Source organism: Macaca nemestrina, chromosome 19, assembly GCF_043159975.1.
Source record: "Macaca nemestrina isolate mMacNem1 chromosome 19, mMacNem.hap1, whole genome shotgun sequence".
In the NCBI taxonomy this organism is placed as follows: Eukaryota; Metazoa; Chordata; class Mammalia; order Primates; family Cercopithecidae; genus Macaca; species Macaca nemestrina.
In genome coordinates this window covers 70,576,958-70,601,137 of record NC_092143.1, presented here as the reverse complement: position 1 = coordinate 70,601,137, position 24,180 = coordinate 70,576,958, and the positions used below count along the sequence as shown (strand labels likewise).

The following is a 24,180-nucleotide window of genomic DNA, read 5'->3' as shown; positions in this document are numbered from 1 at the left end:
AGAGAAAAATGATTGTAGCATAACTTAAAGGCTTTGTGTACAAAAATTTTAGAGAAAAAATATTTTTATTAAAGAAATGCTGTAAGTATTTAGATTTCTTCTTAGAAATACTGTTGATGGAAATTTTCTTAAGCATTTTGGCTTTTTATTTTAGATGTAACATAAATATTTGTATCATTTTCCCTTTTTGAGAAAAATAATGTATTTAGCTCCAACAGAGGTTTTCCTGTGTTGCTTGATATCTATTATAAAAACGGGTTGTTAATCTCCATAATTGGCATTGACCACATGATGTTCTTAATTGACCTCCAGGTTAGTTTTTGTTTTTATGTTCTTTGAAATTTTCCCTTCACTGAATTTATCTGAATGTTAGAGTTCTATTTACTTCCTATTGCTGTCTGATGGTTTTAAATAAGATGTTTTAAACAACAGCCACAAGGAAAGTCCTAGAACCTAGATGGCATCAAGCAGAGTCTCCTGCATCTACAGCTTCCCTGTCATTAGTTTGTTGCTGGGAGATGTTAATATGACCTTGCCTTTGTTAGAAAAGAGCTCTGCAGCCCTTCCCAGAATCCTCTTGTAAAATGTGTTTTTAACCCAAGTTGGAGATTGTCTGATGAATGAATGGTGAGCTTTTTCAAATGTGCTGCACATATTGTTGACATTGTCACAGGTTGCTTTTTAATTTCTAATGTGTTTTTAATTTGCAAAGCATGCATGTGCCTTTCACGCAGTAGAACTGAGTCAGCATTTCTGAGTCCAGATATTGCTATATGCAAACAAGATAGTCAGGCTTAAGAATGCTGTGTGGCAGACTTAGATCTCCTGAAACACTTGTGAATGAATTTCACTTTGAATATTGATGAATAAAAGAAGATACTTGAGAAAGGCTCCCCTGCCCGCCCCCACCCTCAAACACACACAAGAACTCCTCTTGCCTATTGGTGAGTGAATTGCCCCAATATAAAAGCACTGGGTGGGGAAAAGTGAGTTACAGAGTGAAAAGGCAATCCACAAATAATCACTCTTTTCTGCCTTTGATTGTGTCAGATTTTGTGTGTGTGTGTGGCAATTGTTTTCTTTTTTGCTTAGAAGAGGTTTATGGTCCAGTGTCTGTCAAGTCAGCCCCCGTCTTAAGCTTGCAGTTGTATTTCTCTCTGGAGTTCCTGGAGGTGATGTTATCTTTTGTTCACTCAGCAGTGTGGTCGTTCCTGAGAGCATCTGTCACTTTAGGCATTACAAGATGGATGGGTCTCCAGTGAACTGCTGGTTGAAGCAAATGGTGAAAATAAGAAAAGTCATGGGGTTTCAGGGTCTGCAGAGGGGACAGACAACAAGGAAACACTGTTAGAAATCAAGAGTAAGCTGAGCAATAGAGGAAGAGAGCAAAGATGGATCAGATGTCATTTTATAAACATCTTGGAAATCAGAATCTTTTGGCTTTCGTGATCTGAGGGAGACATCTGCATCATGGTAAACAATTCCATGCTTTGGATTTGCAAAATGTGTTTGAATATATATTTTTTAACCTTGGTAAAGTGTTGGGAAATAATCATAATGATACAGAATATATTATGTGAGGATTTTGCTGTTTGGAGAATTAGTAGTCTTTTCAGTGTTTTAAAGATTAAATTAGAAATCTAAGCTTAAAATTTTTGTTTTATTTTCTCTTTTTTCTTTCCTTCCTCTTTTTTTCTAAATTTTCTTTTTGTAAACAATTGACCAAGCACAGACATTAAAATGAAAAGTTTTGGCCACATAACTAATATTGTTTACTAAATGCTTTTTGGCACTTTCGTAGAGGAATTCTGAAAATTCTGTGCTCAGGCTTTTGGGAGGCTGGGGACAGATTTTAAGTTATTTTCAGTAAACTTCAACTTAACGGGTTCTTTGGTCAAAAAAAGAAATATAATTGTTATTGATCTGTCAGAGCAAGTTGGAGATTTGTATTGTATTTAGAAATACATTTTGTTGGTGAAGGTCAAAATTTGTAAATCCTGGCTAATACAAAGTCCCTCCTGTGAGAGACAAGGAACAGGAAGGAGGTTGGCCAGGGAGTAAGAAAGAAGAAGAGGGGGCAATATGACTGCAAAAAAAAAAAAAAAAAATGATTTTGTCAAACTTCTTGGCATTTGTCTATGAAAAAGACCATAGGTTGAAAGGCAAAGAAATTAAGATGATTAGAAGCTTTAAGCTATACAAATGGTTGAGTATCTTCCTTCTCTATGGGTGTAAATAATAGATGAAAGAGTAAGAGTGACAACAAAGGATCAGGTCGTTTAAGAGAATGTGTGCAGCCTGAATAGGGGTCTGTGGCCCAGGGCCAAAGGTCTTAGCTTTGAGTGTAATTAGAAGAAAATACAAAAATGTCATTACTAACAGGTGAAGTGTGCAGCACGTGGCCAAAAATTAGCAATTTTAGACTCTGAAGCTATTGGAATTAGATTACTGACTTTTTTTTTTTTTTTTTTTTTAAATCATTAGGGTCCTTGTGGAGTAATATGGTTTCATTGGCAGTAATGCAGTTTGACCTTGTTGACCATATGGGGTAATCTTGGGTTTGGATGTAGGTAGCAAGGCTCCTGCTGACTTAGGAAAAGATGTCTATTTATGTGTGGGCGGGTGGGATATATGTGAGTTTGAAAAACTAGACCTTCCATTTTTAATTATTTTGCCTGAAGACCTTCTTCTGACAGTAAGAGGTAAGATAAATACTTTTATTCAAAAAATCTAAAATTTTTTTTCTTTCTTTCAAGTTGGCATAAGAGAAAAGTAAAATGAAAAAAACATTTTTGGACAACATAAGTTAATTTTACTTCAAATATTTTAGTTCTATAAATATTCATATTTAGTTCATATAAATATTCAAGAAAGAAGTTAGTTTCTTAGGAAAATCCTCTTTTGTTTTCTTTTTAAACACAATAACAAAGGACTAGAAATGCTTCTGTGTTATCTATAAAAATCAATGACAGGTAGCTTTCATTTCACTTTATGTTTTACAGCTATATTTCCTATTTTCCCATGTAGTTTATATTGACCATGTATATATTTCCTATTTTCCCATGTAGTAGTTTATATTGACCATAATCTATTTAGAGGAAAGATAAATATGCGTACTATAATTTTCAACCAATTATATGCAATTATAATTATTTAGTTTAATATCTTCTAGGAATACGCTACTCAGAAGGGTAGGAAACAATAGCTCTTTTTCTTTTTGCAGGCTTATTGGAAATTATTCAATCAATATTAATTATGTTTTACATTTTTGATAGTTCTTTGAGCAGATAAATTTGGCCCGGGTATCAGAGATTATTACTCTTAAATTCCTTAGGTAAGAAAATTACCTTCCACTAATTTCATTCCTAAAAGTCATCTGTTGGCTTTTGATATTATGGTAACATCTGCCACAAATGCAGACTTGACAGACTTATTCAACTTACTTTTAGTGGGGAAATCATAAGAACAACAGAAATTATCCTTGAGTATATATTATAATTAGGAGTCATTATTTTGAGGCTATTGAGAAAGGTGGAGTATCTGTATATTTGCTCATTATAATGTATATGGAGTTGTAAAGTGTAAGACTTTGATAATTTCTAAGTGTGATTTTCAGAGAATTATAAATATTTAGATTATTATATAATATGTATTTGGAAATTAACTCATGTCTTTATATGTATTTTTTTATTTTTTATGTTTTTGCAGGTGCACAAAAAGCTTTAAACAAGTTAAAATCTAGGCAACAGACTCCCTGAAGTGTTGACTGCCCAACTTAATCATGACTGTGATTCAAAAATGTTATTAAATAAACCAAGGTATTGTACAATTATATATGCCCCTCCCCAATTGTTCAAGATCAAATTGTTTTAGGAAGTTGTATTTAAAATTTAAGTAAAACTACTATGTTTGCTCCTTAAAGTAAGTAAGAGCTCCTCTCCTTCCCTGCTTTCCTCTCCCCTCCCCCGTCTCCTTATCCCATACCAGAAAGCTTCAGCAGTGAGTTCTTTCTCTACAACAGCCTCTGTATTTCCTATATACCTAAATTAAGTCAATAAGAATTCAGTTCTTTATTCCCTTTTGTTGATTATGATTTTGTCCTTCAAATTGTCTAATAAATGAGACTTCTAGATTATAGGCTTCTGCAGAAATACCCAGATTATCCCTATTGACTGCACATATTTGTCTTATGTAACACTATCCTGAGATGTATGTTCTAAAGATTTTATAAAGGTTTTTTTTTTTTTTCTATTTTAGGAGGCTTTTAATTTAGAAAAGGAAAAAGGTGATGTTCCCCACCCCCCAACAAAGAAAATCAGATGCTTGCTTAGAACTGAGAATTTAAGGCTACTGTTTAGGTAACTCCTATCTGTCAGAAGGGGCATATATATCCTAAGACTGTTTCTCTCCTGTTGGAAGTTACAATGTGCTTAAATAGCCTGGCATTTCCAAGAGAGGCCAAAGATCTTTTCCTCTTTTATAACACGTTGTATCCTTTTGAGGCCAAAAAGAACAAGAGGGTCATTGCCACTTCAGCCTGGTCCCTGTTTGTTCCTTCATGGTGACCACGCAGATACTGAAACCCAGGATGGGCTTAACATTTGGGCCTGGAACATCTGGAAAATGGTCAGAGAGGGAGCGGAGGAGGCAGAAGAAAGAGAACTGTTGCATTTTGTTTCACCAGGTGCTAGGAGGAAGCAACATTAGCCTTTTTGATATGGGAGGCACATTCTGTGGACCCTGGAGTTAGGCTGCAACAATTGAGGAGGTCAAAGGACAGCTGAGTGGGGTCAGTGAGACACCATGGGGTGTATTTTGTTACTTAGTAAAAGGAGCAGCCTCCTAAACCTTAAAGGATTCTCTTGAAAATCTGTGTTGTGAAAAGGTTTTATGAGTCTCATGGCAAAAACTCCTGATTTATCTAAGGAATGCTCGCTTTTGTCTAATGGAAGGATAATCCTTACCAAATGTTGGCAATGTCTATAAGAGTCAATATAGGTCTGAAAGAACAATTGGAGTTTGAAGTGTACTTTGCTTTTCAAAATGTTTATCATTTTAGTGTTTCTCTCTCAGGAAGAATTTTGCACTGTTGAAATATCACCTTGTTCTTTCCTTGGAGCAGAAAGTGGTAGCGGGTGGGGAGTGAGGGAGGGTGGAGGGGGGAGAGGTAATCCAGGAACCTATATTAATTTAAAACTCATTCTACAAGCTTTTGGCCTAATCTGCAGACAAGGTATTATTATTAAACCTTTAAAAACACCAAAACTTGTTAACTCTAAAAAGTAATCTTTGAATTTATTTTAACTTATGAGGAAAATGGGTGGCACATGAAGTATGTTTCCCTTTATTTAGTTGTCGATAGCTGATAGAAGAGGCTGTCAGTTGACAAATAACCTTCAACCTTGTGTTTCTTCCTGAATGTGGTCAAGAAGAAAATCAGTGTCAGAGTCACGAATAGAGAATAAGAAAAGCAATACAATAAGGAGTTTTCTCTTTGAAGGGAAATGGAGAAGGGAAAAATCTGCATGTTGTAAAAGCTCTCTTTACCACAACCCATGACCTCAAGAGACCGCTTATATGATTGTGGATACCTTTGAAAGGTATTAGCCACCTGACAGGTTGTGAAAGGAGACTGTTAGAGGAATTTGGCAGTATTTTGATATTCCAGTTTATATACTATCTTTTATATTCCAATCTATACACATATATAGAGAGAAAGCATATATTACAATGTATATAATAAGGAAAGAAAGATAAAATGATAAGGAATATAATAGGCCTTGCTAATTTATAAATTTACGATATCTACTAATTGTGTGTGACTTCTTTTGAATTTTTGATAATCACTTGTGTTAAAGAAACATATACATAAATGTGAGGCTTAGCACGTAGTCTGCTCTTTTTCTATTTTCTCAAGGTTAAAGCACCTTTCAACAACTAATTTAGAAACCTAAGTATAGTGACTGATAATTGCCTAGAGAAAACCCACAGCTGTTTAAGTAACCTTAAAATTGTGGCAAAACTGACAAATACGATTAGCAATGTTAATAAGCTAAGAAGATGGAAAGACAGGAGCAGATGACAGAGTGGAAAGATGGAGGTAGCAAGAAATCATAAAAGAATAGAATGTTTAAAAAAAAAAAAAAACAATGTTCATGGTTGCTTTGAATTTACAGTGCTTTTTCTTTCAAGCAAAGTCTCCCTCTTTTATTACTTACTCTCTGAATTATCAGCAGAATGTGTGCTTTGCAGGTTGAATAATTCAAATACATTTGTTCAGCCCCTAATTCACATCTGATTTTGAAAAAAGACAGCTATTTGGCTATAGTATTTAAGAAAAACCATCAAGTTTTGCCGATTCTAAGGCACAATTTGATTTGCAGTACTTTTTAGAAGTCAGTTTTAAACGTACTTCTGTTTTACTGTAATTACTTTGGGAATTTATTTACCCCTCTTTGTACCCTTGTAATGCCTAGTCACTCAAATGTATTATACAAGAGACCCTCTTTCTGGGTTTAGTGACCCACCATTATCAAAAACAAAACAAAGCCAAAAAAAACCCGGAGAAGTATTTAATATGTTATTATTACTAATTATATTTATCTGGCTAATGTTCATAGCCAACTTTGCAAACAACTTCTTTGGGATAATTAAATGGGGCTGGGTAAATAAGAGAAATTAGTTGAGTGTTAGGTGGAAAATATTTAGTTATCTGTGCCCGTCCCACTATTTAAAGCATCAGATGAAATTTAGAAAATTATTGTAGTATCTTTTGAAATTCTACTCTGCATTTGGGAAATTGGCAAGTTGTTTTTTGCCTCTGGTGTTTTATGCAGATTTTAATGATTGTTGTGATAAATCCCCAGAAGTTTGTTTTCAGAAACCTTAGAGACTATGAACTCTGAATGTGACAGCGTTGAAAGATGTGGTGAGCCACACGTTGGAAGCATTTCTTGTTATTTAATGTTTTCTGTTCTGGATTATTGACTGTTCTCCCTGTTGAAAAATTGGTCTCTGGTGACATGGTAGAGGTCACACGTTGCCTATTATTGTTTTGCTTCTTTGATCTTACACCAGGATTGCCTCTGGTAATTATACTAGTTCCAGAGAGTCTTGACAAGAGGTGTTTATTTTACAGAAGAATTTCTGGCATTTCAAGGAAGAAAGTAAAGATTTCCAGTGGTAACTTGTACTTCTTTGTTACAAAGGAAAAATAGCATTGTAATCATGATAGTTTTTTATCATTATTATGAAATTAGTTAGCATAGTACAATAACTATTTCTAAAACAATTTAATATATATTGCATATCTGTAAGTATATTGCTAAAAAGGGTAAATTTTAGGATTAAGTTACTAGGGTTGGGTTTTTATTTGAATACCTAAAATACTTTTGACTTTACAAACTATCAAAAGAAATTCTTCCAGCCTGGCCAACATGGTGAAACCCTGTCTCTACTAAATAAATACAAAAATTAGCTGAGCGTGGTGGCACGTGCCTGTAATCCCAGCTACTCAGGAGGCTGAGGCAGGAGAATCACTTGAACCCAGGAGGCGGAGGTTGCAGTGAGCCATGATTGCACCACTGCACTCCAGCCTAGGCAGCAGAGCGAGACTCCATCTCAAACAAAAAAAAAAAAAAGAAAAGAAAAGAGAAAAAATAAATTTGTCCAAATTTCCAAATTTAAATGTACAAAACTATTAAAGGAGTTTAAAATTTTTGTCTTTTAATCTGTTTGCACTTTCTAAGCATCCTCAGCAAGAAGGATGAATAAAAATGAAATAAAACACTTCTGTTTTGAAGGCATGGTTAGCTTTGTGCTTTTATGGAATGTGCTTGGGAAGAGATACCTCTTCAGACCTGTTTAATATATAATTGGATAAGACACAAAAGCTCAATTTATTCATTTTTTTGTTACTCAGTTCCAGCATTAAACAAAATATATGTCCCTGAAAACTCACAATCTACTGGGGGAAGTTAGACAGATACTAGACCAAACTAACTATAATGGAGAGTGACAAATATCAATTTAAAAGAATAAATGAAATGCTCAGAGAGCACAAAAGAGAGAGAACAAGGATATATAATTGTTTAATATTTTGGATTTGAGACTCTGAAAACTTACAGGAAGTATGTTTTGTTTGTCTAAGAGTCATACATTATTCCCTCTCATCAGGCAATATTTTTAATAGAGAAAGAGCATGTAAGCAGAAATACAGTAACAAATAATTTTCTTATACAAAGAGTTTTGTCACTGTAAGAGACAGTCATAATCTATCCTATACAATCATTTTACAGATGAAGAAATTGAGCTTGAGAGCAGTTAGGGGACTTGTTCAAGGTCACATCAGTAGGGACACAGCCAGGCCTCTTAGAACTTAAGAAATCCTTTATCTCTCAATCATTGTATATACTCTAGAGTTGTACTGTTCAGTATGACAGCTACTAGTCACATGTAGCTATTTAAATTAATTACAGCTGGGCGCAGTGGCTCACGCCTGTAATTCCACACTTTGGGAGGCTGAGGCGGGTGGATTGCTTGAGGCCAAGGTTTCGAGACCAGCCTTGCCAGCATGGTGAAATCCCATCTCTACAAAAATTATGAAAATTACCTGGGCAGGTGGCACATGCCTCTAATCTCAGGTACTTGGGAGGCTGAGGCATGATGCAAGGAGAATCGCTTGAGCCCCTGAGGTGGAGGTTGCAGTGAGCTGAGATCATGCCACTGCACTCCAGCCTGGGCAACAGAGTAAGACTCTGTGTCAAAAAAAAAAAAAAATTAATCACAATAAAATAAAATTGAAATTTTAGTTCCTTAGTCACACTGGCCACATTTTAAGTGTTCAACTGTCACTTGTGGCTAGTGGCTACCATACTGGACAGTCCAGAATATGAACATTTTCATTATCTTAGAAAATTCTGTTGAGCAGTGCTGTTCTTGGTGTCAAAGGTCATCTCGTGATTTGTATATATGATTGTACAGTTTCTTAATAAATAAACTGTATATAGTGCCAAATAGCAGCCTTTGGAACTTTTACATTATTTGTTCCTAGAAACAAGGCTCCAGAATCTACTGTAGTGTCCAACTCCTATAAAGGAAAGAATGCATCTTACTTTTCTTCATATCCTCAGTGTGGCATAATGATACATTTTTTTTTTTTAAATTTAAAAATAGTCACTGCTGGCCGGGCATGGTGGCTCATGCCTGTAATCCCAGCACTTTGGGAGGCCGAGGCAGGTGGATCACGAGGTCAGGAGGTCAAGACCATCCTGGCTTACATGGTGAAACCCTGTCTCTACTATAAATACAAAAAATTAACTGGGTGTGGTGGTGGGCGCCTATAGACCCAGCTACTCGGGAGGCTGAGGCAGGAGAATGGCGTGAACGTGGGAGGCGGAGCTTGCAGTGAGCCGAGATTGTGCCACTGCACCCTAGCCTGGGCGACAGTGTGAGACTCCATCTCAAAAAAAAAAAAAAAAAAAAAAAGGCGCTACTATGACTACCAACATGTTCTGCACTTTTTTTTCTGTGCCAGGGATTATTCTAAAAGCTTATGGCCAGGCGCGGTGGCTCACACCTGTAATCCCAGCACTCTGGGGGGCCGAGGTGGGTGGATCACAAGGTCAGGAGATCGAGACCATCCTGGCTAACATGGTGAAACCCCGTCTCTACTAAAAATACATAAAAAATTAGCCGGTGTCGTGCCAGGCGCCTGTACTCCCAACTACTAGGGAGGCTGAGGCAGGAGAATGGCATGAACCCAGAAGGCAGAGGTTGCAGTGAGCTGAGATGGCGCCACAGCACTCCAGCCTGGACGACAGAGCAAGACTCCATCTCAAAAAAAAAAAAAAAAGGCCGGGCGTGGTGGCTCAAGCCTGTAATCCCAGCACTTTGGGAGGCCGAGACGGGCGGATCACGAGGTCAGGAGATCAAGACCATCCTGGCTAACACGGTGAAACCCCATCTCTACTAAAAAATACAAAAAAAAAACTAGCCGGGCGAGGTGGCGGGCGCCTGTAGTCCCAGCTACTCGGGAGGCTGAGGCAGGAGAATGGCGTAAACCCGGGAGGCGGAGCTTGCAGTGAGCTGAGATCCGGCCACTGCACTCCAGCCTGGGCGACAGAGCCAGACTCCCTCTCAAAAAAAAAAAAAAAATTATTACTGTATGTAAAATCTCATGTATTTTCACAAAAATCTATGAAATTGAAAGTACTATCTCCATTTTATAGATGAAAGATTGAACAATTTGCCCAATATCATACTAGGAGTAGGTGGGTACAGGATTTGAATTAAGGTCATTGGACTCCTGAGTCAATGTAATTAATCCCTATGACAGTAGAATTTCTATAAATGCTGAGTGAATAATTGTTAAAATTTAGAAAGTGACATCTGTAAAGGAAAAGGTAATAGAAAACTAGGAAGTTATACAAATTTGTCTTTTTTTTTTTTTTGAGACAGAGTCTTGCTCCATTGTCCAGGCTGGAGTTCAGTGGCATGATCTCGGCTCACTGCAACCTCCGCCTCCCGGATTCAAGTAGTTCTCTGCCTCAGTGTCCTGAGTAGCTGGGATTACAGGCCACGGCTCCCGGCCCCAAATTTGTCTTTTTAGTACTACACTTGACACATGAGATTTTTTTGCAATTTTTTTTGTTTTGTTTTTTAGCTCATCAGCTATCGTTAGTGTATTTTATGTGTGTCTTAGAACACTTCTTCCAGTGTGGCCCAAGATGGCTTTGAATGTGACCCAACACAAATTTGTAAACTTTCTTAAAACATGATGAGATTTTTGCCAGGTGCAGTGGCTCATGCCTGTAATCCCAGCACTTTGGGAGGCCGAGGCGGGTGCATTACCAGAGGTCTGGAGTTCAAGACCAGCCTGACCGATATGGAGCAACCCCGTCTCTATTAAAAGTACAAAATTAGCTGAGCGTGGTGGCAGGCGCCTGTAATCCCAGCTAGTTGGGAGGCTGAGGCAGGAGAACCACTTGAACCCAGGAGGTGGAGGTTGCGGTGAGCCAAGATCACACCAAAACAACAACAACAAAAAATTATGATTTTTTTTTTTGCTTTTTCTTTCTTTTTTTTTTTTTTTTTTTTTTTTAAGCTCATCAGCTATTGTTAGTGTTAGTGTATTTTATGTGTGGCCCAAGGCATTTCTTCTTCCAGTGTGGTCCAGGGAAGGCAAAAGATTGGACACCCCTGTTCTAGAGGGGTGACTAAATTCTTGACACCCCTTGGCAGGAATGCTTCCTAGATGGTGAGTGTGCTTCATATCGTCTCCACTGAGAAGGCACGCAGCATCTCACTGCCTCACGTTTAGTGATGCTAAGCTCAGCCACTGGGTTCAGGAGGTGACAGCATGATCTCTCCATTATAAAGTTCCCCATCAACCTCCTGTCTCATGGTTTCACTTACTACCATTGCTTGCGTGAATTTTTCATTAGGGGTTACAAAGTGGTAATTTTATAATTCTGTCATTCCTTGCCCCCCTCCTTTTTTTTTTTTGAGACAGTTTTGCCCTTGTCACCTAGGCTGGAGTGCAATGGTGCTATCTTGGCTCACTGCAACCTCCGTGTCCCAGGTTCATGCGATTCTCCTGCCTCAGCCTCCCGAGTAGTTGGGACTGCAGGCACCTGCCACCACGCCTAGCTAATTTTTTGTATTTTTAGTACCGACGGAGTTTCACCGTGTTAGCGAGGATGGTCTCGATCTCCTGACCTCATGATCCACCCGCCTCGGCCTCCCAAAGTGCTGGGATTACAAGCGTGAGCCACTGTGCTTGGCCCTCTTTGACCATTTTTTAGCTGGAATTCTTCTTTTAAAAAAATTCAAACTCTCAATAATCAGGACTATTTGGTTCTTGGAAGTACAGAAAGAGCAGAATAAATGCTTTGCTCTTTTCAAAGTACAGAAAGAGGAGAATAAATGCTTTGCTCTTTTCTTTTCTGCTTGTAGTGCTCTGTTTTTGTCTTTCCAAAAGGAGCTCTTGCTTTTTCTCCTTTAGTAGTAAAATTAATTTGTGAATTTTTATATTTTAAATATGCTTCAGTCAGTTGGATCTATTCTCTTTTTTGTTTGGTTTCTCTCATCTTTAGCCTATGGGAGCTCTTCAAATAGTCTCCTATGTCTTTTAACGTGCTTCATTAGTTCTTTTTTTTTTTTTCTTGTCACCCAGGCTGGAGTGCAGTGGCACAATCACAGTTCACTGCAGCCTCCACCTCTCTGGCTCAAAGAATTCTCATGCCTCAGTCTCCTGAGTAGCTGGGACCACAGGCACACACCACCACATGCCCAGTTAATTTTTGTTTTTGTAGAGACAGGGTTTCGTCATGTTGCCCAGGCTGGTCTCAAACTCCTGGACTCAAGCCGTCTGCCTGCCTTGGCATCCCAAATTGCTGGGATTACAAGTGTGAGCCACTGCACCCGGCCTTATTAGTTCTTGATAACCTTTGCTTTCTTGTTCAGATGTTCGAGGCTCATCTTGCATATTCCCTGCCCCAGACTTGGAACTGGTCATACCTTGAAAAAGCTTGATTCCTTTCAGTGTGGAAGGCATTAGGCCACTACAATCAGAGTATAGAAAGTGCTTATTAATAGTAATTGAATGTTATTGCTTCTCAGATTTTTCAGTAGACAAAGCTTAGAAATACTTATTTTAAAACTTTTTTAAAAATGAGTTACTACTTAGAATATGTACATCCCCATCTACCTGTACCACAGCTTACTTTGCTGTTAAAATCACACAACCTCAAATTAGTGTTTTAGATTCAGTTCTTTGTCTTTTAGCTTGTACATGATCTTTTAAAAATCAGTGTTTTTCTTGTTCTTCCTTGTCATTTCCTTTGTAAAAATAGTTTTAAAAATTAATGTTTATTTGTTCCAGATAGTTGGTATTAAAAGAAACTTTTATCAAAACCCCAAGTGTATACTTGAAAATATATTTATACTTAGTCAAAAGGGGAACTTTTTTTCTTCTTCTTTTTCTTTTTTTTTTTTTTTTCCCACGCAGGGTCTCATTCTGTCAGCCAGGCTGGACTACAGTGGCATGATCATGGCTCACTGCAGCCTCGACTTCCTGGGCTCAAGCACTTCTCCCACCTCAGCCTCCCGAGTAGCTGAGACTACAGGCACGCGCCACCAATCTTGGCTAATTTTTGATGTTAGGAGGTTTTTTGTTTTGTTTTGTTTTTGGTTTTGGTTTTGGTTTTTTTGAGACAAGAGTCTCACTCTGTTGCCCAGGCTGGAATGCAGTGGCACGATCTTGGCTCACTGCAACCTCCACCTCCTGGGTTCAAGCGATTCTTCTGCCTCAGCTTCTCCGAGTAGCTGGGATTACAGGTGCCCACCACCATGCCCGGCTAATTTTTGTATTTTTAGTAGAGACGGGTTTCACCATCTTGGCCAGGCTGGTCTCGAACTTCTGACCTCGTGATTTGCCCACCTCAGCCTCCCAAAGTGCTGGGATTACAGGCGTGAGCCACCGCGCCTGGCCCTGATGTGAGGAGTTTTTTAATAGAGAGGTAGGGTTATTTTGTTGTGATTTTTAAAATTGTTATTTGGCTTTGTGACTCTTAGGCTCGTATCTTAAGTTAAAATTTCCTTTTCGGCCTGTCTTGCAACTGTTATATATAGAGATGAGGCCACATCAGCAAACAAACATTTTCTTTTCTGATTTTTTTCTTTGGCGGTCGGCAATTTTGTAGTACATTACGGAGTATCCATTTACCCAACTGGGCCATCTTGGTCAGTGGTTTAGTAGCTTAATGGTCCGAGTGATAAAGATATCACCTAAGAGAGCTGCCTGTGAGCCAAACTGATTTGATTCTACCCTGTCTTACCTATTTCCTTGTAGACTGATCTTAGGCAAGTTCCTTAACTTCTCTAAGCCTCAGTTATCTTGAAAATGTGAGTAATAATAGTACTTGCTCGGCACTTAGTAAGCTCTCCATGGTACTCTTGCAATCGTTGAAGGGATGCTTTCTTTCACATTTTTTGACAATAACTACCACCACCACCATCACCAGCACCACCACCACCACCACCACCGTCACTACTACTAGTAATAATAACAACAGCTGCTATTATATTAACTGCCAGTAATGCCTGCCATTGTAACACGTGCTTCACATACAACTTTAACTACAAGTCAGACTATATATTCTGAAATCAATGCTTTAATTGTAAAAAGTATTTGAGAGTTAAGGGAAAATTTTATCACTGAGGAGGGCATTTCTCTCTCTCTCTGCTGTATACTTTTTAAAATTTTTTTTGAGACAGAGTTTTGTTCTTGTTGCCCAGGCTGGAGTGCAGTGGCGTGATCTCAGTTCACTGCAACCTCTACTCCAGGGTTCAAGTGATTCTCCTGCCTCAATCTCCCTAGTACCTGGGATTACAGGTGCCTGCTACCATGCCTGGCTATTTTTTGTGTTTGTAGTAGAGACGCGGTTTTGCAATGTTGGCCAGGCTGGTCTCACGCTCCTGACCTCAGGTGATCTGCCCACCTCGGCCTCCCACAGTGCTGGGATTACAGGTCGGAGCCACTGCACCCGGCCTCTCTGCTATGTACTTAATAAATACTATAGAAGTACAGTTTTAATAATAGAGTAATTATTAACTATGAAATATTTCACAAAAAGGAAATGAAAACATACAGATTAAGGAGTACTGTCCCTCAGAGTGCATTCCTACTCTTTTCCATTTTCAAAAGGCAAAAGAGGATTGAGGAGAGGCGTGGAAGCATTAGTGGGCAGCTGTTTCCCCAGCTACTCTTTTTTTTTAAATTTTTATTTCCAACCTCTGTAGCCCCCCTTCCTAAAGTCATCGGAGATAGAGGCTACCTGTTTTACCCACATCCCCATTCTGCAATTTTTCTTTCTGTGGAAAAAGGGAAAAGGATAGAGCAGAAAGGCTGCAAACCACAATGTTGTGGTGGTTTGTAGTTGATCCAGTCTGCATTTTGAGCAATGAATTAGTGATGCAGAAAGACTTGCTCATATTTTTTACTGTCCTTTTCTTAGACATTTTCTCAAAGTCACAGAAGTGCTTTTTCGTATCTCAGAGGTCTGTAGTTCTATGACAAAATATTTAATATAGTTTGTCCTTTTGTAATTTTACAATAAAAAATATGGAAAAGCAATGTAATGGAGTCTTATAAACTTGATGTCAGCCAGATACATACAATACATAAGTATATAGTGGAAACCACAAGGTGACTTTCTGTCTTTTTTTTTTTTTTTTTTGAGATGGAGTCTCGCTCTGTCACTCAGGCTGGAGTGCAGTGGTGGGATCTCAGCTCACTGCAAGCTCCACCTCCCGGATTCACACCATTCTCCTGCCTCAGCCTCCCGAGTAGCTGGGACTACAGGCGCCTGCCACCATGCCCGGCTAATTTTTTTTCCATTTTTAGTAGAGATGGGATTTCACCGTGTTAGCCAGGATGGTCTCGATCTCCTGACCTCGTGATCTGCCCACCTTGGCCTCCTAAAGTGTTGGGATTACAGGCGTGAGCCACCGCGCCCGGCCTTTTTTTTTTCTTCATAATTATGTCTCACAATCTACAGAAGTGACGTGAGCTTTTTGGGCCCCTCATTTCTTTGTTTTTGCTTTTTTTTTTTTTTTTTTCCCCTAAAAATAGGCCATGTGCGGTGGCTCACGCCTGTAACCCCAGCACTTTGGGAAGCTGAGGTGGTGGGTGGATCACCTGGGGTCAGGAGTTTGAGACCAGCCTGACCAACATGATGAAACCCTGTCTCTACTAAAAATACAAACGTGGTGGCAGGCACCTGCAATCCCAGCTACTCGGGAGGCTGAGGCAGGAGAATCACTTGAACCGGGGAGGTAGAGGTTGCAGTGAGCCGAGATCGCACTCTTGCACTCCAGCCTGGGCAATGAGAATATAACTCCGTCTCAAGAAAAAATAGAGATAAGGTATCATTATGTTGCTGATCTCAAACTTCTGGTCTCAAGCAATCCTACCTCAGCCTCCCAAAATGATGGGATTACAGGCACAAGCCACCATGCCTGTCTAGAAGTCGCCTTTCTTTTTGCATTTGATGTAATGACTAGTTTCGAAAAGTATCTTTCTATCTTCTGCCTGAAGTCAAATTTATTCACATTGACTTCCAGTCAGGTGTTAAACCATCTCAGGCATGGGGGCTCTTTGAGATTTAGAGGAAACGGAGACTGGTGGATAATGCCAACAATTTCAGTGACCCTGAATACCATGGCATATGACATTTAGAATATATTACACAGATGTCCTTTGAACTCCAACCTTCTTTGGGTAGCATTGGGATATCAAGGGCAGAACTCCATAGTCAGCACTAAGGAAGTCTGAGGTCAGTTATGTAATTCTTTACATTACCATTATTTATTAATAATTTTTATGTTTATTTTTTATTTTATTTTATTTTATTTTTTGAGATGGAGTCTTGCTGTGTTGCCCAGGCTGGAGTGAAGTGGTGCCATCTTAGCTCACTGCAACCTCAGGAGCTTCTCCTGCCTCAGCCTTCAGAATAGCTGGGACTACAGGAGCATGCCACCATGCCTGGTTAATTTTTTGTATTTTTAGTAGAGGCAGGGTTTCGCCATGTTGGCCAGGCTGTCTCAAACTCTTGACCTCAGGTGATCCGCCTGCCTCGGCCTCCCAAAGTGTGGGATTACAGGCGTGAGCCTCTGCACCTAGCCACCATTATCTTTTTTTTTTTTTTTTTTTTTTCGAGACGGAGTCTCGCTCTGTCGCCCAGGCTGGAGTACAGTGGCCGGATCTCAGCTCACTGCAAGCTCCGCCTCCCGGGTTCACGCCATTCTCCTGCCTCAGCCTCCAGAATAGCTGGGACTACAGGCGCCCGCCACCTCGCCCGGCTAGTTTTTTGTATTTTTTAGTAGAGACGGGGTTTCACCGTGTTAGCCAGGATGGTCTCGATCTCCTGACCTCGTGATCCAACCGTCTCGGCCTCCCAAAGTGCTGGGATTACAGGCTTGAGCCACCGCGCCCGGCCTCATTATTATTTTTTAAAAGCCCTGTTATGTTTTTATTTGAAATAGAGTCAGCTTTTATTCTACCAAGTCTCAGCAGGGAATAGATACTTCCCGTTGTCTTCATCTGAGTATTGCTAATGCTCTTGTGGGATTGTGTATGTCTTCTATAATGGTGAAACTCCATTGCCCATTTTAAAATTAATTTAGGTTTTTTTTCTTTTTTTTTTTTTTTTTTTTTTTAGGGACAGGATCTTGCTCTGTCACCCAGGCTGGAATGCAGTGGCACAATCATAGCTCACTGCAACCTCCAACTCCTGAGCTCAAGTGATCCTCCCTCCTCAGCCTTCCAAAGTGCTGGGATTTCAGGCATGAGCCACCAGGCCCAACCGGATTTAATATTTTTATTCAGTGTGATATTTATCTGTTGTTTATATATATTCTGTCATATTACTCCTTAAACTATAAATTGAAGAGATTGAGATTATGTGATCCTCCCTATATAACTGAGTACTTTTAAAAATTAAACTAAAAAGGCCTGTTGGAGAATGTAGGTTTTCTAGATTTTCTTTTCTTTTTTTTTCTGAAAGGAGTTTCAGTCTTCTTGCCAGGCTGGAGTGCAATGGCGCAATCTTGGCTCACTGCAACCTCCGCCTCCTGTTCAAGCAATTCTCCTGCCTCAGCCTCCCAAGTAGCTGGGATTACAGGCAGGTGCCACCACACCTGGCTAATTTTGTATTTTTAGTAGAGAGGGAGTTTCTCCATGTTGGTCAGGCTGGTCTCAAACTCCCGACCTCAGGTCATACGCCCACCTTGGCCTCCCAAAGTACTGAGATTACAGGCATGAGCCACCACACTGAGAGGTTTTCAAGATTTTCAATGATGAAAGGAAGATAACTTGTTGGAGTGGTAATAGATTAAGAGGCGGCAATATTTCCAGACATTTGGTGCTCTAGAAAAAGGCTGAAAGTTCATATTTCAAGTTATTTCATTGTTCACAGATAAGCAATCCCATGGTTAACTCTGTGCTAGTTCCTGGTCCTTTTCTCTCTTTAGCAAAGAAGAAAGGTGAAATGGTTGTTGGATTTCGACTTAGATGCATAAACTAGTGGCACAGCCTATTTCTCCTCCAACCTCCACCCTGTTTTGATCACGTGTGGTGCTGCTGAAAAGTAAATTACTTTTGAGCTTTAAAAATTTTTAATGTTGCCGGGCACTGTGGCTCACACCTGTAATCCCAGCACTTTGGGAGGCTGAGGCGGGCGGATCACAAGGTCAGGAGTTCGAGACCATCCTGGCCAACATAGTGGAACCCCGTCTCTACTAAAAATACAAAAAAAAAATTAGCTGGGCATGGTGGCGGGCGCCTGTAGTCCCAGCTACTCGGGAGGCTGAGGCAGGAGAATGGCGGGAACCCGGGAGGCGGAGCTTTCAGTGAGCGGAGATCATGCCACTGTACTCCAGCCTGGGTGACAAAGCAAGACTCTGTCTCAAAAAAAAAAAAAGATTTTAATGTTTGTGTTGTATTGGTGGGGAGTCTTAGGAGCCTGGTCTAAAACTTGGTGTTTCAGGAACATTTCAGTTGACAGACTTTGTTGATTTTCTTCTATTTCTTCATCTTTTAATTGGGTATTTTATATACATATGCAACTTGTAATTGGGTATTGTACATTTTGAGTATAAGCTTTTTGTTAAAAAGAAACCTGATAATTTAAATTCATGGCATTTTGGTTTTATTACCTATATGAGAAAAGTTGCCAAAATAGGACCCCGGCTTTTTCTCCAAATCATAGGAATCTCTAATAAAACTTTGACAAACCCAGCCACTCTGATGGAAATCACTGCATGCTACTCACTGCCACCAGGAATCATATCAGAAGTCTTGTTTGCTATGTAAAAGTAGCTCAGGGGCACCGACATCCTCCACAGAGCTTTAGTGTGTGAGTCTGGGAAACTTGAGATAGAGTCGTGAATTCCCATGCATCACCTCTTCTGGGCTCATGAGTGGGCACACTGGGTGTTGGCACCCTTTCCTGATGAACACAGATGCATCCTCAGGGTTCTTCTCAACCAGTCCTCCAGGGACTCTCTCCAGGGAGTTAATCAGAGTTGGCATTCCAGATAAATTTTAAATTCTATCCCTCTCTTTGATAGAGGGGGGCCTGAGATATTCTCAAAATTACCTGTCTTGAAATGAGATTTATCCAAGGTGAGGCTGTACAGTAAGAGTGCAGGCTTTGTCATCACATGGCTGGATCCTGAGTCCTGGCTCTATCCCTTGTTAGTTGAATGGTAGTGAACTGGTCACTTCGTGTCTTCAGGTTTTGGTTTTTGGTTTTGTTTTTTAATCTGTGAAGTGGAAAGAAGTCATACCTTCTTCAGAATACTGAGGATTAAATACAGCCATTTTTATAAAGTGCTTAGTAGACTATCTAGCCCAATAGTTCTCAGACTGTTAGTATTAGTACCCATTTATACTGTTAAAGATTATTGACCAGGTGTGGTGGCTCACACCTGTAATCGCAGCACTTTGGCCGAGGCGGGTGGATCACGAGGTCAGGAGTTCAAGACCAGCCTGGCCGAGATGGTGAAACCCTGTCTCTACTAAAAATACAGTAATTAGCCAGGCACAGTGGCAGGCGCCTGTAATCCCAGCTACTCAGGAGACTGAGGCAGGAGAATTGCTTGAACCCAGGCGACAGAGATTGCAGTAAACTGAGATTGCAGCACTGTACTCCAGACGAGGCAACAGAGTGAGACTCCATCTCAAAAAAAAAAAAAAAAAAAAGATTATTGAGGACCCCATAGTTTTTGTTTATTAAAAATTAGAACTGAAAATTTTTACAAATATATATTACTTTTAGAAATTATAATAAAACCCCACTATATATGAACAGAGATAGCATATCTTATGAAAAATAATTGTATTTGCCAAAGACAAGTTAGTGAGTAGCTTATGTGCTTCCGCATTCAACCAGTTGCAATATCACATATCCTGCAGATTCTGGAAAACTCCACGTACCTATATGAGTGAATCAGAGTGAAAAAGACAAATAATATCCAAGTAATAGTTTGATGATATGCTCAGGAATGGACAGCTGACCCATTTCTAGCCAGAGATTCAAGGAAAAGTTTGCTGGGAAGTGGCATTCCATTCCAAATAAAAAGACCAAGGTTTCTAAAAAGAAGGCCTTTTGCCCTTTTGATTATTTGGAATGTAGACATGATGCCTTGGTTTGTCACAGCTATTTGGGGACAAGATCGAGAGTAAAAGTCAACACATTCAGGGGGATGGAGCAGAATGACAGGAAGAGCTCTGTTCTTCAGAGCACTGTTGAACAGCCGAACCAGCTCCTACAAGTCTTACCTACCAGCTCTGAACAAAAAAAAAATTTGTTTAAATAGTTTGAAATAGTTTTGGCTCGGTGTGGTGGCTCATGCCTATAATCCCAGCACTTTGGGAAGCCCGGGCAGGTGGATCACTTGAGGTCAGGAGTTCAAGACTAGCCTGGCCAACATGGGGAAACTGCATCTCTACTAAAAATACGAAAATTAGCCTGGTGTGCTGCCGTGTGCCTGTAGTCCCAGCTACTTGGGAGGCTGAGGAGAGTTGCTTGAACCTGGGAGGCGGAGGTTGCAGTGAGACAAGACTGTGCCACTGCACTCCAGCCTGGGTAATAGAGTGAGAGACACTGTGTCTCAAAAAAAATTAAAAAAAAAAAAAGTTTTGACTTCATGGACCATTGAAAGGGTAGGGTCTTGCCCACCACCCCACCCCAGGACCCTTTGAGTATCATTAGTCTAGCCACTAATTAGCACCCAGTAAATTGTTGTTGTTGTTATTGTTATAAATGGAATTTTTTTTTTTTTTGAGACAGTTTCGCTCTTGTTGCCCAGGCTGGAGTGCAGTGGCACAATCTTGGCTCACTGCAACCTCCGCCTCCTGGGTTCAAGTGATTCTCCTGCCTCAGCTTCCTGAGTAGCTGGGACTATAGGCACATGCCACCATGCCTGGCTAATTTTTGTATTTTTAGTGGAGACGGGGTTTCACCATGTTAGCCAGACTGGTCTCAATCTCCTGACCTCATGATCCACCCGCTGCGGCCTCCCAAAGTGCTGGGATTACAGGTGTGAGCCACTATGCCCAGCCTATACATGGAAATTTTTATAACCAGCAAGTACTGTAGTACTATATAAATATTAGTGATGAGAAGTAAAGGTCATGGCTTCGAAGCTTTTTGCTATATACTTTCATGAAGCGTCCCAAATAAGATTGTACTTCAGATGAAGCAGAAGAAACCACAGAGTTTTTCAAATACTAGTAATACATAAATGAATTATTCGAGTTGAAAAGGCTCAAGTCTTGCTTTCAGAAATTTAATTAAATATATAACCATAAAGCTTTCATTTTTTTTTCCAGAAGAGAGGCTTTTTCCCCCATCTAGAGTAATAGATCTTTGTAAAGAAAAAATTCATTACTTACTTTGAAACCACTGATAGAGTTTCTAGGGAGTTGTAGTAGCCTCCTATAAAGGTGTCATGGCCACACTGGTAACCAGGTTGGGATTCATGATTGACAGGTCAGTCTTGATTTACTGGTTGGAGAGCCTTGACTTAAGCATTTATTACTGTTATAGATACAAAATCCCTTAAAGGGGCTTTTTGAGTTCGGTTTGGGCTGTGAAGACAAAAAGCACATGTGATATGATAACAAGTAACTTACACAAGCTGTCTTAAGATATCTGGGTAGTTCATATATTTCACATCTTAACAAGATATATGGACATAGTTTATATTAGCTCTACCTGTGCTTTGAGACATAGAACCTCTAATTATATCGATTTTATCCTTCTTTTTGTTGGGGATGGGTAGGTGTAGATCATGGGGAATTCGTATGCTGGGCAACTGAAATCTGCTCGATTTGAGGAAGCTCTCCACAACTCCATAGAAGCCTCACTCAGATGTAGTAGTGTGGTACCGCGGCCAATTTTTTCCCAGCTGTACCTGGACCCTGAGCAGCATCCTTTCTCATCTGCAGGTAAGTTTCTCAATCATACGTATTTCTGGATTCTTTCTTTTTTTTTTTTTTTTTTTTTTCAGATGGAGTCTCCATCTGTCGCCCAGGCTGGAGTGCAGTGGTGTGATCTTGGCTCACTGCAACCTCCGCCTCCTGGGTTCAAGCGACTCTCCTGCCTCAGCCTCCTGAGTAGCTGGGACTACAGGCACACGCCACCAGGCCTGGCTAATTTTTTTGTATTTTTATTGGAGACAGGGTTTCACCATGTTGGTCAGGCGGGTCTTGAACTCCTGACCTTGTGATCTGCCCGCCTCAGCCTCCCAAAGTGCTGGGATTACAGGCGTGAGCCACCGCGCCTGGTCACTGGACTCCTTTTTTAAAAAGTGGGATTCTTTAGAAGTGGGGATTCCAAATCTTGGGACCTCTGAGATAAATTGGCTAAATGTTAGAAAATGCTAGAGTTCTTTTCTTCAATTATGTCTTTCAGAACTGTGCATTTTTCCATAAGTATCTTTTTGTTAAATCTGCTATGATTTATTTGTTTATCCAGATGTCAAACCCAAGGTGGAGGATCTGGACAAAGATTTGGTAAACCGCTACACTCAAAATGGAAGTCTGGATTTTTCTAACAATCTAACAGTTAATGAAATGGAAGACGATGAAGACGATGAAGAAATGTCTGATTCAAACAGTCCACCAATTCCCTATTCACAAAAACCTGCCCCAGAAGGATCTTGCACTACAGATGGTGGGTTTCAGTTTTGTTTTCTTTTTGCTATTTTCTCTCTAATATTGTCTGACATATTTCTAATTATTACATGCGGTGCTCAAGTCTGGAAACTAGTAATTATGGCATGGAGAGGAATGAGAAATGATTATGCTCTCATTCACATTATCTCCTGTGACTTCACAACAGATGTCTGTAAGAAAGACAAGTATTATCATCTCATCTTATAGATAAAGAGACTGAAATTCACAGTTGTTGACTTCCCTGAGATGGTCTGTTTAGAATTGCCTTTGCAATTCTTGACCTGCCTTTGCAAAGCCAGGTCAAGGCTTTTCCAGTATTCCAAGTACTTTCTGCAAGAATGCTACTATTTTAGGACATTTTTTAGTGTTCCCTCTTCATACTTCTTTCTATTCCACCCCTGCCCTGCAGATAATCAGAGAGATATTAGATATTTCATATTTACTTTTTACATTTATTTTAAACACTCATCCAATACAGAGGATTAAAATATTTTATACATATTGTAAATGTAAAAATTTATAGAGGATTAAAATGTGTATATTTTGATAATCCCTTTTTATTTATTAGGGTCAACCTCCTCTTCCACCAAGCCTTCACACTTTGTAAGAAAATCCTAGTATAAAGCATTTCCAGTATTTCATGGTTTTGGTGATATCATAACTTAAATTACACTCTCTTCCCTCCATTTAATAGTTTACTGTGCTATTTTCTGATCATCCTGGCCTAATTAATTTGTGAATAATACTTTGTCCAGATTAGCCAGAGTATTGTTCTTCTACCCAGAGTGACTTGGACCTAGGATGATTTCAGTGCATGAACATTTTGGAGTGGGGGAAATGGAAGGAGAAGAAAAGGGATATAATTTCAGAACATTCCTCTTACAAAGCCTGAAGTGCAAATAATTAGAGAAAAACTAGAGCTTCAAATATGGAAAGCCAGAAAGCCCTGCTTGGGAGTTTTATTTTCTCTTGACTTTTTTTTTTTTTTTTTTTTTTTGACAATGTGATAAATAGTAAAGGAGTCAAAAATCCCCTACCTAGGAGATGAGGAAACCTGAGTAATTCTCCTGGGAGCTTCTACGTGCCCAATTCACTAAAGATGGCCTCTAGCGATTAGTACTACGGCCCTGCCTGTAGCCCATTATTCCTTATGAATTTGTTTATGATTGCTCAAACTTAATATAATATATATGGATTTATTCATTATTGACATAATACAGGCTTTAAACCTGTGAAGGTGTAGGAGGTGACTAGCATTATGTTTCTTCTTACTTGCTTCACATCCATCTTCATGCCTTTTATTTAATTGAGCTGTCAACTCGTTTATCAGGTAACAAACTGGAAGGTGAAATAGTACTTAAAACGTTGTTGGATTCCCATTGAGAATCTTGTTATGTGTGAGAGTTACATAGAGTAAAATCTTTAGAGGATAACTT

At 39.5% G+C, this 24,180-nt stretch overlaps 1 protein-coding gene across 4 annotated transcripts in view; it reads left to right on the top strand.

The window, feature by feature from the left end:
- Nucleotides 1-24,180, top strand: part of LOC105464782 (GREB1 like retinoic acid receptor coactivator) — a 299,166-nt gene that overhangs the window by 135,426 nt on the left and 139,560 nt on the right. For 3 of the 4 annotated variants that reach the window (XM_071085568.1, XM_011712850.3, XM_011712866.3), the window contains exons 2-4: nucleotides 3,709-3,818; nucleotides 21,850-22,015; nucleotides 22,545-22,742. In XM_071085568.1, coding sequence (XP_070941669.1) covers nucleotides 21,859-22,015; nucleotides 22,545-22,742 — 355 coding nt within the window. In that variant the 5' untranslated portion in view covers nucleotides 3,709-3,818; nucleotides 21,850-21,858. Of the gene's footprint in view, nucleotides 1-156; nucleotides 1,474-3,708; nucleotides 3,819-21,849; nucleotides 22,016-22,544; nucleotides 22,743-24,180 lie in introns of those variants that run through there. The other variant, XM_011712829.3, reaches the window with a different exon arrangement.